Source organism: Penicillium atrosanguineum, assembly GCF_028827265.1.
Source record: "Penicillium atrosanguineum strain IBT 20685 chromosome Unknown utg000001l_segment0_segment0, whole genome shotgun sequence".
NCBI classification, from domain to species: domain Eukaryota; kingdom Fungi; phylum Ascomycota; class Eurotiomycetes; order Eurotiales; family Aspergillaceae; genus Penicillium; species Penicillium atrosanguineum.
In genome coordinates this window covers 4,444,595-4,456,694 of record NW_026623133.1, presented here as the reverse complement: position 1 = coordinate 4,456,694, position 12,100 = coordinate 4,444,595, and the positions used below count along the sequence as shown (strand labels likewise).

The window sequence follows — 12,100 nt, the reverse complement described above, 5'->3', positions numbered from 1 at the left end:
GGGCCTTTCCATGGTCATCGTCGATCGTCTGGTTTTCTACGGGTATAGCGGAGATCATTCCCATGGATCGGTCGCCTGGTGTCGCAACAATGATTTACCGGTCAGATAACTGGCTGGATTTGCTGCGTTACGGTCTAGGCTGGATGACTCATCCAGGGAGTGGAGAAAGTGGGGTTTGTATCCGCCTGACCATAGTTTTAACTTAGTATCCTTACCAATTTTACGTTCCGTTTTACAAGACCTTACGGTCCAGTTTCTTTACATGTACCCGTCTTGCAATTTCCCTCGAAGTAGTACCAGTCTGTACGCTTCGCTTTACTGGTTCAAGGTACTGCGCCGCTTTCCAAATGTTGTCGGTGTTGCTAGAAACTCCTTCCAGTGCCGTCGTATGACATCCCGGATGGCTCGGTGGTACTGACTCCGCAGGTGCGATGCGGTGTCTTCCAGTTCGGGCGCAGTGAGCCGATATCGCCTAGCATGAGTACCCCGATTACGGGCACCAGTGTACCCGTTTCGCAGTGCCGTCAACTCCGGCGTCCACCATCGTTTGCTATATGGCGACGGTCATGCAGCCGGGACTAGCCGTCTAATGGCTTGGCTAACGCTGCTGGTCAGGCGCTCGACGGTGTCGTCCAATTCCGATGGGCTTGCGATATCTATGATTTCAGAATCGAGGCTTTGGAGCTCGCTGCTGATATCGGCCCACGGGGCCTCTTGGAATAAGAAGCGGGGTCTCTGGGCGACTGTTGGTCGCGCTTCGGTCAGGAAGGCCGTTTCAATGGCACGGTGGTCTGATCCATCTTCCACGGGGTGAATGCCAGACCGAATGACCCGTCTACTCAGTCCCTTCGATGCGAGGGCAAGGTGGATAGTTGACTGTCGTGCGCCTTCCTCGTAGGTGATGATTCCCCGGGGCAGGAGGCTGCTAAGACCCCGCTCGGCCATGAGGAGCACAATTGGTTCCGCTTCACCCTGCCGGGTTCGCATTGCTACCTGATTTTTTTCCCCAAAGCTGATCGTGGCGGTTGAAGTCTCCTCCAACGAGGATATCAATGCCGTCCCCTTATTCGTCTCGACCCGTCGATGGGCATGCCGGATCGCTTCCAGCCTCTGACTAACATCCGAACACCCTCTGGACCTCCCGCCGGTGGGACGTATACGGATATGTCGAGCGTTGGTGACGGTGTTGGTAGTAGCACAGCAGTTATGTCGGGGGATGCAAGCTCGATCTGCCTATGCGGGAAAGTTATTTTGTTCGCTCAGGTCACGCTATGGTACGGCCTCATCCTCCCGGATGGCCGGTGCCGCTGCGAGGGTCACAGTGGTGTCCAATTAGCATGTGAATGGGAGCATACTATGCCATTCACCAGGAAAAGGTATGGTTCCGCGATCATTAACTAATCGCAGGATTGCAGTGACCGGCCATTCAGGAGGCTGAGCCGGGTTCCTGGGCCCTTCCTCGGGTTAGTCTGTAGCACCCGCAGAATCCTACTGACTGCCATGGAATAAGGAGGCAATTCGCCTAGCTGCCAGTTCTTGTTCTCGGCGACGTATTAGTTTCCACGCCTCCTACCATTTCATATAACTCCGTTCGTTGACGGGTTAGTTTTCTAAGCAGGCCGCGCATTTCGTAACATCCGATTTGCCTATGTCGTACCGTGCATAACATCCGTGCAGGATATGCCTGTCTTAGAGCCGGCACGGTACGATCTGGCAATTCTACCTATCTCTAGTCTTGATGCTTTTTTATCCGCCGAAGAGTTGCAACCTCTCACACTACAATGGGTCGGCGGGCGCCACCATACTTAAAGTGCGCCTACGTAAGTATGATCAGGAGGTTGAGCCTCGTCACTGGAGGATCGAGGATAGGATATATTATCCCGGAGCTCCCTTCATATTGAACAGTAGAATTGAACGGTTACATGGAATCCAACTGCCTCTTCAGGTAGATCGTTTTCGTCGCCACCTTAAGTATCTTCAACCTGTAAGTCAACAGCTTGGATGTCCGGCTCGTATGTGAGTTACGTTGACTCCCTGTCACATAACCTATCAGTACCTTCAAATTCAATGCCCTGTAAATTCGTCATAAAATCGTCGCTAGGATTGCTGTCCCTTCCCTTCAGCCTCTGGAAGTTTGGACATTCACCGCTTTATCCTTTGTCTCTTTTATGAGAGAGTCCGCTTGTTTCTGCGCTTCATCTCTCATTATTATACACCGTATCCGCCAGCATGTTTCCACCCCCAGTACTTCATCATGCACTCCTTCAATAGCTCATAAGTAGAGCCCATCCTGAGGACCTTTATGTTCTCGAAGTCGATGATGGTAGAGGGGCGCCCTCCATAAATATGATAACGCTGCAAACCATAGTCCACAATGATACCGAAGGCTGCTTTGATCTCATAGTCGACATCTTCCACTCTGAAGTTCTGGCCCGTGCCTGTTAAATTGGCACTAGAACCCAGCATTAACTGGCCGGCCTCATCATTCAAGCGGCTCAACTCCGTCAATAGAGAACTTCCACTAATGTATATCGCCAAAGTATTATTCTTAGTCGTGTTTGCTATCGTAGTGGGCGCGAGGTTTTGGAGGATCGGATGGTCCGATCGGAACGGCGCGACAACACCAAACGACATATCGAGATCCTGATGCAGCACTCGGATCATCTCCAATTTTTCATTGGAGAGATTTTGGAGCTCCTGATGTAATTTTTATAATCCAATGATACCTTGCGTATAGCCGGGTCGACGTTTTTTCGCGGAAAATGCTTTTTGAATAGCTTCGGTAGATGAAGCCATAAGACCGTATCCGACTTCGGTTGGGACGAGAGCCACTCCTCCAGATTGGAGTATATCAAAGATGCGACGAGCGTCGGCCTTGACGTCGGGATGACTGCCTGGTGTAGGGATGATTCTGGATTATAAGTCCATTGTGAGTGGCCACGGCGATGAGACCAGGAAACTTCAAAAGGGAAGGAAAGAGTCCTAAAGTCTCTCGTAAGCGAGTCGATCGGAAAACGCGATCATGCCCCAACGCGTTAACTGCATTACTTCAACTTTCCACCATACCTCCAATTCGCAATGAAAATTTACGAAACTCCGTCGAGCAAGAGGGTAGGATCTGTACCGCAATATAACTCTTCAAAACCAATGCAAAGGCAAAAGTTTTCACCCTAATACACGCGCCAACAATCATAAATTGACTACAAATGAAGAGGAATCACTTCAATGGTGGATAATCTCTATAGGTACACGTAGATTAGCTCCCTGTCCTAGTATGGTGAGGGATATGGCCAATATCCTACTTGCAAAGCGTAGCGGGAGAGTAAGTTTCATCTAGGTGGGTTCATAAATATACTAATCGCCATAATTAGCTTAAAACCCGATTTTCTCGTCGATATAATCATAAGAGGGCAAAATACGAAGATCCCAGGGTTTTTCAACCCTGGTTCGACCTTATACGACATACAATCGACGAGAATGGTATCCAACCTAAGGATATTTACAATTTTAATAAGACTTACTTTGCAATAGCGCTTATAGCTACTGCTAAAATAATTACCAGAGCCGAATACTATAGCTAGAGGTCACTTCTACAGCCAAGGAATCGCGAATAGGTTATATCAATTAAATGCGTGAATTCGACGGGGTTTGTGCTCCCACCATATATAATCTTCAAATCGACTACCTACCAACAATACGCATGGTTCGACGATATACCTAATGATTGGAGAATCGAAATTAGCAAGAATGGCTGGACAACAGACGAAATTGGGCTACGATGGCTAGAGAACCTATATATCTCTGCGACTTCTAGTTACTCCCCCCTGTAGCTGAGCTCCAGGTAAGGCGCCCAGCCAGTGTGTAGCTCGACGGAGATTCGCAACGCTTTCCTCCGAATCGATAAAAATTTTGACTGTGGTCTAGGAGGTCGGCTCAACCCCAATAATCTCTACGTTCGAGGTGATCGTCTCGTCCTTGAGTGCGGCCCGTCTCTTCTCGCGCGTTTGTGCGGGGTCATCGACCAACGCCTTGGTTTCGTCATTTGCCGATCGTATGCCAGAACGATGGCCGGGAGACCGAGGCTCGAGCGCACTGTCCGGGTGTTAGACGACACCACTAAGGACTAAGACACTATCGATGCCCAGCTCCGGCCCGTGCTCGGGCTGGTCACAGTAGTGCGTAGCGATTAGAGCTCCGCGCGAAACTCTTCGTAGTGACCGTTACAGATACATACCATTATGGTTGTTAACACAACCGTTTGTTTGAATTCCTCCATCTTCCTCTGTATATCCACCAACGCATCCTTGTAGCTCTTTATCTCTTCCTTGTAGTTCCTGATTTGTTCCTGGTGTCTCTCATCCCTCTGGCTCGGCTCGTTGCGGAGCTCCGTGATCTACGATTGAAATCTAGAGGTCTCCACATGTCTGGCTTCGATCTCTTGATGGAGGTACTTGTTTGAGGTTTCGATCTTCCCGAATGCCTCTAGAATTGCTCGTAGAATAGGGTCTGCTTAGCTAGGTGTGGGAGTTACGTCCTCTGCTGCCGGGCTCCCTCGTAGGCCCGGTTCCGGTTGGTTCTTCTTCTGGCGTCTCTCCTACTTGCTAGCTGCGCCCTCTCTTACTCCTGAGAGTGTGACGCTGGTACTCTGATTGGCCGATTCGAGGTTCGTAGTGGCTGCGGTGACGTTGGTTCCGTTGAGTGCTCGGTCGGCTCAGGTGTAGCCGCCCGCTCGGTTGGGGCCTCCCCTGGAGGCATCTCGCCCTCAAAAGGTTTTCTTATTTTTATGTTTATATGTATAAACAATTGGCAGGCGAATTTAGTCGTCTCACAGTCCAGCCTCCGAGCGCCCTGGCTTGTTGTCTAAATGAATCCACTTGTTGAGATTACAAATCTTAACTTGTTGCTTTTACTATGTGTTTTGGTGTGGCCCAGTCGCTTACATGGCCCACTCGTTTACCGACCACGTTAGCATTTATGAGCCATCTCTAGAAATTTTACTCGTTCTCTTCCGCTTTTCCATATCTGCCATGGCTACACCGCAAGAACGACATCCGGACTTGTTCCGCTCCGTAAATAGCGATTCCCCCCCGGGGAAGAAGCGGACTGTTCCGTTAGAATGCTTGTGCTTGGGGTTCAATCGGACGGGCACCGCGTGTAAGTAGCCACCCGCCAACCCCCTAAAAATAACAACCCTAACCCACCTTGCGATAGCGATGTGCAATGCCCTCGAGATCCTTGGCCTCACCTGCTGGCACTCTACCCAATTCATGGGCGCCAGATTTGGCGATATTGAGATGTGGCAGGAAGGTATTAACCGCAAGTTCTTTGATGCGCCGGGCCCAAGATACGGGCGCGCCGAATTCGACCAGCTGCTGCATGACTACGGCGCTGTCTCCTCGGACACGCCGGCTATCGCCTTCGCGGACGACCTAATAGCAGCCTACCCAGACGCGAAAGTTGTCCTAGTCGAGCGTGATATTGACTCGTGGTACGAGAGCTGGATAAATAGCGTGATCAAGAATACTTTCGACCCCTTCGTGACAGTCATCTACACCATCGACCGGTGGTTTACCTACCCACTCGGGCATGTGCATAAGTCCACGTTCCGTGGTTGGTTAGGGATTGAGAATCCCGAGGATGCGAAGCGCGTGAGTAAGGAGAAGTACCTTGAGCACTACGCGCTCGTGCGGCAGCTTACACCTACCGACCGCCTGCTCGAGTTTCAGATAAGTGATGGGTGGGGGCCCTTGTGCGACTTTTTGGGGAGGCCCGTGCCAAATGTGCCGTTCCCACATCTCAATGAGAAGAAGTGGTTAGATGAGAAGGTGCAGATCGTGTTACAGCGGGGGATGAAGCGGTTGGCGTGGAAGGTAATATTGTTTTTGGCCCCGCTAGTGGCGGCAGTACTGATTTTCATGAGTTTGGAGTGAAATAGCTTTTGTGCGAATTTATATACTTTAGTGGTGAATCAATAACAGATCAGTATGGTGTGGTACGAATACCGTGGTGGGCTGGAGATGTAAATAAGCGAGTGATGCAACCGCCCATTTTTCCTCTATATCTTGACACTTTAATCAACCAGAACGCCTTGATATTGATTTATTTCTAGCTTTACATGTGATCTTCTTATGACGGATCTGTCCGCAATTTGTTTATTGGGGTGAACGCCGCGTTTTCGGTGCTAGTATGTCCCGCGGTGATAGGCTTGGTGGAGCTAGTATTACCTGAGATGGCTCCTCCTCGAGCTCTAATGCTTCTCGTATGGATAGACCCTCATTGTGAGCCGTTCATCTAGTCTTACGAAAGCGCTTTCGTCTTCGATGACTTGTTGACGGAATAAACTGTTCTTGAAGCCAACGAACGCCTATCTCGTCGGTTATCCATACATGCGTACTAACTTCAAAACGACAGTCGAGTGGAAGGTCTTTAAACCATGCTTGATTGTATAATTTGCCTTGGAAAATAAGCGTTGGCGGAAGTACCCACCCCGACATTTATTGACTCAATTACAGTTACCCACTCGTGGTAACCTGTAAAATTGATCTCCTTTCGTAGTATTCTGATCGGTTGATCACTTTCTGTGTGGTACTGGTGTGAAGGCATCACCACTGCGTGTTCGCTTTCGGCTTTCGCTAGGGAATCCGGGCGATCCGATAGTCACTTTGGTTTGGAAGTCTTCCACTGAGACGCTGATGGTGGTGTCTTGGGTGTTTGTGGGAGGGGGTTCGGCCCCTCCCGTAGGTGGGTCCGCCATTGGTCCGGGAAAAGCTCCCGCTCGGTACACAATCTCAAATGTTTTGTTTTGAAGGTAGTATCAACCACCAAAGGCTTTTTTCCAGTCTCCTATCCCTTGGTCTGTTGAAAAATATATGTGCCTTGATTTTTAAGTCTCATCTTGCTGTTCCAGACTCATCATCTAACGTTTTTCGTCAGGAAGGTTCAAAAACGAATTAATGGCATAATAGTATCATTACCAAGCTTCTAAATTGCTTGATCATATAGAGTTTCAAATCATTATATGGCTGACCGATCAACCACTTGTTTGAATTGGTCCTCAAACCACTTAGCACATGCACTCTGCGTATGTTTTTGACTGGTATTAGACGAAAACACACGTGGGGCTTGTTTCTGAGCGTCTAATCGAGCGTCGACTGTATAGCACGCGGTTTGCAAATCGTCACAGCCTTGCCGCACGACGCGATCGGTCTCTTGCGGAGTCTTGCCTAGGCTGCGGCAAAACCGCTATTGAGGTTTTCAAATGAAACCCGCAACCGCAATATAGTCGCGGTTTTACTAGTCAAAAACCGCACTAGCATGATTCTCGCTTCTTCCACCTTTCATGGCCTTCTGCTTGAAATTTTTGTCGCTGACTCACTCCTAATTATTTACCATGAATACGCTCGTTCTGGTCATAACAGTACTCTACACATCCTCCTTTTTCATATGCGAGATAATAAGTGTAGGCCGCGGAGGGAGGCGGATACCACGAAGCTTTTCGTGACGCGGGGTACGCTTTTGCAGATGCTTCCCCACCACGGACCGTAAGCTACCCGACCAAGGAAGGTTTGATCGGATATAGATAGAAGGAATAAGATAGAATGCAAAGGGCTTATGCACTCTAAATGAGTACGATCCACAATCCTCAAACAAAGGACTAATGAAGGCAGAAGGATAGAAGAATCTTTGAAGAGAGTGAAAGGTCTGTCATTTCTACTTGGTGTCTCGTGCGTATTTATAGACAGAAAGTGGTTAAAGTCACATGCTTTATATCAGATAAACAGGATAGAATCAGAGAAGGAAATGTGATAGAACTGATGGCGTGATGAGGGATATGTCATCGATCAGGTGGGGTACAGAGGGGTAAGCGGTTTGGAGGGGTAAATCATGTCTGCATCAAAATAATTCACGAACTTTGCACCCCTATAATGATCTCTCAATATTGTTGGATAGGGTCAAAAGCTCACGCAATATTAAATTGGATATTAAATTAAAACTGACCAAAATTTGACTGAAATCGCTTCATAAAAATTTAAATGTAATGACTCTGGAATGTAAATATAATGCGGCAGGTTGAGAAACCCTAACACCATAAATGATGCTGACTAAAATGTAATCCGCCGAATTACAATTACCCCCATGGGATAGTGAGATAGCCATAGGGATAATATAATATATCTCAATACCGCTTATATAATATTATCCTTTGAGCCGGTTTTTGTCTACTAGAATCAGCTTTAAATAAATTGGTATTCAACCGCAGAGAATGGTGTAAAACCTTCCCGGAAACTTCATATAATTGCAACGGAAACCCCCTATATTGCACTTGCCATGGTGGCCGAAAAGAAAAAACCAGTCATCCGGACAAGATCAAGAAATATGGAGAGTACCATCCAGTTGAATATCAAACACGCTCTTTCCCACATAAATAGCGTACAGGCCCGATTGAAGCCCCCAGGCCTGCTTTTCCACATCCCATTGACTGAGATCGCGGCGCGTCAAATGGAATTGAACATGTTCTTGCTGCCCAGGTTGAATCATTTTTTTCTCAAACCCGCGCAGGACCTTAATAGGACCACCGGGGATACCAATGTAAAGTTGAGCAACCTCCGCAGCAGGTATGTTTCCAGAATTCTTGATAGTGCAGTTGACGCTAGCGATGATGTCCCAAAGCGCCTGAAGACCCCCCTCAGCGACCGCTTTATTTGAGGGTAGATAATCCAGTTCAGCGTGGAAATTGATAACAATCTCAAGGTCAGAATACGAGAAATTGGAATAAGTCAAGCCGTAGCCGAACTCGAATCGCGGTGTGATTTCCTTCGCCATGAAGGCCTTATAATCAGTGTAGACACCCTCGGTAAAGTTTGACTGCGGATAGAACATGTCTTCCGTACCGGATGGAATAACGGGTTCGAGTAGCTCGCCGTAGTCTGCCTCTTTGCGGCCAACAGTGTACGGCAACCGACCGGATGGTGATTGCTTCCCATACATAATTTCAAGCAAGGCTCGACCACTATCTTGGCCAGGCACATGAGCATATATCACGGCAGTCACATTGGGGTTCTCAATCCACACATCCACAAGACGCATACCAGCGTTATGGATGACAACAATTGTGTTTGAGCACTTCGCGGCTACATTCTTGATGAGATCATCGGAGGATGGGTCCGCCAGATAAGGTCGGTCCCATCCTTCCGATGAGGCTTCATTGACAAAAACGAGACACGCTTCGCTGGAAGGGTTCACAAACGGATTAAGCGAGGCCAAGTCCCACGCTAGGAAAGTGTTATCGTCGTATGCCTGGCGCTGGAAGGCGTTCAGCGGAGTATCTATGTAGGAGGGCGTGCTGGCGCCTGAGCCACCGCCAGAGAAGAGCGTGCCATTCAGGGCGACTCCTGGGCCACGGAAAGTTGGGTCCGCGCTTGACAGGAACATAGCCTCCTCTGTGCCATTGTTAACCGCGCTACCGTTGGGATATGCCAAGGCGTTGCTTAGTCCAACTGCCCATGCACCCAATGCGTCCAAAGTGTTCACAGAAGGGGGCAAAGCATCATATCCGAAGATGGAGAGGAATTTGGGTTTGTGGAGCGGCAGTGCGCCAGCGGTGTTCTTGACCAGAACATGGCCTTCGACGGCGGCTTGAAGAATTATTTTCTTTGATTTTGGATCACGAGCATCGACGAGGTGATGGGGCTCAAGTAGACTGACTGGAATTCCGTGACCAGGATTAGGCAGCTCGGCGTATCTGTACCAAGAGGCAACAATACGAGTTGCCATGTCATCCAGTCGGAACTGCGGCACTGAGCCGTTTTGAGTAGCAGAGACCAAGGTGCTGTTATCCCAGTACTTCGAGTCCGGCATGGCGATATCCATACCTGCATTTGCACTGGCAATTCCGGTGTGCTGGCCAGTCCAGTCCGACACTACAAAGCCCTCGAACCCCAGTTCTCCCTTGAGAAGACCATTCATGGTCTTGCTATTCTGGCAGCCATAACTGTTGTTGATGCGGTTGTAACTGCACATAACGGACCCAGCACCTGCTTTGACCACATCCTGAAAGCCCCAAAGGTAAAGTTCGTGCATCGTCTTGTCGTCCAAGTTCGATGAAACAGACTGGTTGTGGGATCCTGTCAACAACTGGGGACTGTTGCGGTTGGTCTCTTGCTCATTTGCAATGAAGTGTTTGACACAGGCAATAACATTTTTCTGGAGACCACGGACAGACTCTGCAGCCAAGATCCCAGACAAGTACGGATCACTACCGAAGCCTTCCCAGTTTCGGCCACCTTTAGCGATTCTCCCAGCTGGTCCTACCACTGGACCTAGTGCCACGTTGGCACCCTTTCTCCTGAACTCAGCACCCATGTGAACTCCCCGGGAGTGGGCGATGTCACGGTTCCAAGATGCGCCGACGTGCAGGCCGGCCGGATACGAATTGACCATGTCAACAGCGCGAACCCCGTTACCGGCATCTTGGAAGCAAATACCTGGAAACCCCAGTCGCGGAATGCTGCCTGTCATGCCAGAGCAGCCGGTGGTAGTTGATGTGTGGCCATACGTAAGGTTGTTTTTCTCTTCGTCGGTCATTTGGGAGACAAGGTGCCGGGCTCTGTGGTAAGCGTTGGCCCAGTCACCTAAACCCTTTGCAACGGCTGTAGCAGAAGAGGTATCAGAACTTGAGTCCTCACACGGCCGTACAGAAAGAAAGGCACTTACGGGTTTCGAGGACTGGCTCTGAGCGACCGTAGGACCAGTAGCGCTCGAGATCAGCAGGGTCTGTCTGCCCATTTTGTGCGACGACATGGCCTACCAGCTGCAATGCCGCAGCAAGTAAAAATACAGAGATCTTCATTGTACGCACGATTAAATCAAAAGGACCCTGGCAAGTGAGGGAGAGAAAAACTTACGGAGGTTTACGTCAAGGCTTTTATAGACGTTCTATCCGATTTCACAATACCAAGTGCCACGGCCTCTAAGAATACAGCTTGGCTCATGTCTTCTCCCGTGGGACATTGTCGGTGGTGGGTCCTTCATCTTATGAGCCAAGGTCAAAGCCAGAGACAATGCGAGGCAATGGTCTTGGCCAAAAGCCTTTTTTGAATCTGGAAAAGACTAGACTGCGGCAAAAACCGCAATGGTTCTTGGGGCCCCAATGGTTTTTAAAGTGGGGTAGAGTAAGTCACGTGTATAAACTTTTATTGGTGATACTGCTTAATAAGGCACTACTTATAGTTATTTTTATATTTTTATACAATTTTATGCCACAGAAGGCGACGAGAGTGTCGGAGCCGATTAACTTGCTCTAGCGTAGAGTTCCAGAGGCAGGCCCTGAGTCGGACCGATGCGACGCCATATACAAAACAAGTAAATGTTTCGTTGTCGATCGGTGGGGAAGCAAGGCCCGGGATTTAACCGACAGGTGGCTGCGGCTGTTAGACCATCAAAACTCGATTGCCTGGTCGGAAGCAACGCTGGGGAGAAACTATGACGTCCGAGGTCCGCAAAACTGACTCGGGAGGAGTGGATTGAATAATCAGCCACTAGAATATTTGTAATTTCAGGGGAAGGGAAGAGAAGAAGTCGGTGTAAGCGAACACTAGTGGGGAACCCGAAGTCCCTGTCGTGCCGAGTTTAAAGCGCCACTGCACTCCAGATTTTTGCCCCGTGGGAAGGTGGAACCGAGTATGTAATCCCTACATCTCCAGGTGTCTGGGGTCTGCTGGGCTTTTTACCACTTTGGTCCACTGATATTCGTGGAATTGTGTCTGGGCCCATGAGCTTACGAGCCACACGAACTTTACACCGAGATCGATCGGCCTCAACAATTCCTTTTACTCCGCTTCCATCATGCCCAATAAGCCTCCTGGTCTCGAGACATTTATCGAAAATGCTATTCCTGTTTACAATAAGCGTATTAAGCCAAAAATCATACCTATGGCGCGGAAATTTGAGATTCCGTACCATGTATGAAAGACCTCACGGTCGCACTTCAAAGCGCGTATCTCCACCAACAAAGCATTAAATCTCGAGTAAGGAGACGCATTATCTAGCTGGAGCACTATTCTAGATAGTGCATTTTCTCCCCCGACCGCAGAAATGGTGG

General features: G+C 49.0%; 6 protein-coding genes across 6 annotated transcripts; 2 read left to right on the top strand and 4 right to left on the bottom strand.

Moving 5' to 3' along the window:
- Window positions 1–315: 315 nt before the first annotated feature.
- On the bottom strand, window positions 316–544 carry N7443_001736 (uncharacterized protein; the record flags this gene model as incomplete). The annotated part of the gene is made up of 2 exons (XM_056881792.1): window positions 316–472; window positions 495–544. The coding sequence occupies 2 exons, from the start codon at window positions 542–544 to the stop codon at window positions 316–318; spliced, it is 207 nt and encodes a 68-aa protein (XP_056747030.1).
- Window positions 545–564: 20 nt separating this feature from the next.
- On the bottom strand, window positions 565–987 carry N7443_001735 (uncharacterized protein; the record flags this gene model as incomplete). The annotated part of the gene is made up of 1 exon (XM_056881791.1): window positions 565–987. The coding sequence occupies one exon, from the start codon at window positions 985–987 to the stop codon at window positions 565–567; it is 423 nt and encodes a 140-aa protein (XP_056747029.1).
- Window positions 988–1,089: 102 nt separating this feature from the next.
- On the top strand, window positions 1,090–1,438 carry N7443_001734 (uncharacterized protein; the record flags this gene model as incomplete). The annotated part of the gene is made up of 2 exons (XM_056881790.1): window positions 1,090–1,376; window positions 1,408–1,438. The coding sequence occupies 2 exons, from the start codon at window positions 1,090–1,092 to the stop codon at window positions 1,436–1,438; spliced, it is 318 nt and encodes a 105-aa protein (XP_056747028.1).
- A 770-nt stretch (window positions 1,439–2,208) lies between these two features.
- N7443_001733 (uncharacterized protein) lies at window positions 2,209–2,664 on the bottom strand (the record flags this gene model as incomplete). The annotated part of the gene is made up of 1 exon (XM_056881789.1): window positions 2,209–2,664. The coding sequence occupies one exon, from the start codon at window positions 2,662–2,664 to the stop codon at window positions 2,209–2,211; it is 456 nt and encodes a 151-aa protein (XP_056747027.1).
- Window positions 2,665–5,027: 2,363 nt separating this feature from the next.
- Window positions 5,028–5,930, top strand: N7443_001732 (sulfotransferase family protein; the record flags this gene model as incomplete). The annotated part of the gene is made up of 2 exons (XM_056881788.1): window positions 5,028–5,154; window positions 5,212–5,930. The coding sequence occupies 2 exons, from the start codon at window positions 5,028–5,030 to the stop codon at window positions 5,928–5,930; spliced, it is 846 nt and encodes a 281-aa protein (XP_056747026.1).
- A 2,437-nt stretch (window positions 5,931–8,367) lies between these two features.
- Window positions 8,368–10,849, bottom strand: N7443_001731 (beta-glucosidase; the record flags this gene model as incomplete). Its single annotated transcript, XM_056881787.1, has 2 exons — window positions 8,368–10,649; window positions 10,714–10,849. 2 exons carry the CDS (start codon window positions 10,847–10,849, stop codon window positions 8,368–8,370), a joined length of 2,418 nt encoding a protein of 805 aa, XP_056747025.1.
- Window positions 10,850–12,100: the final 1,251 nt, after the last annotated feature.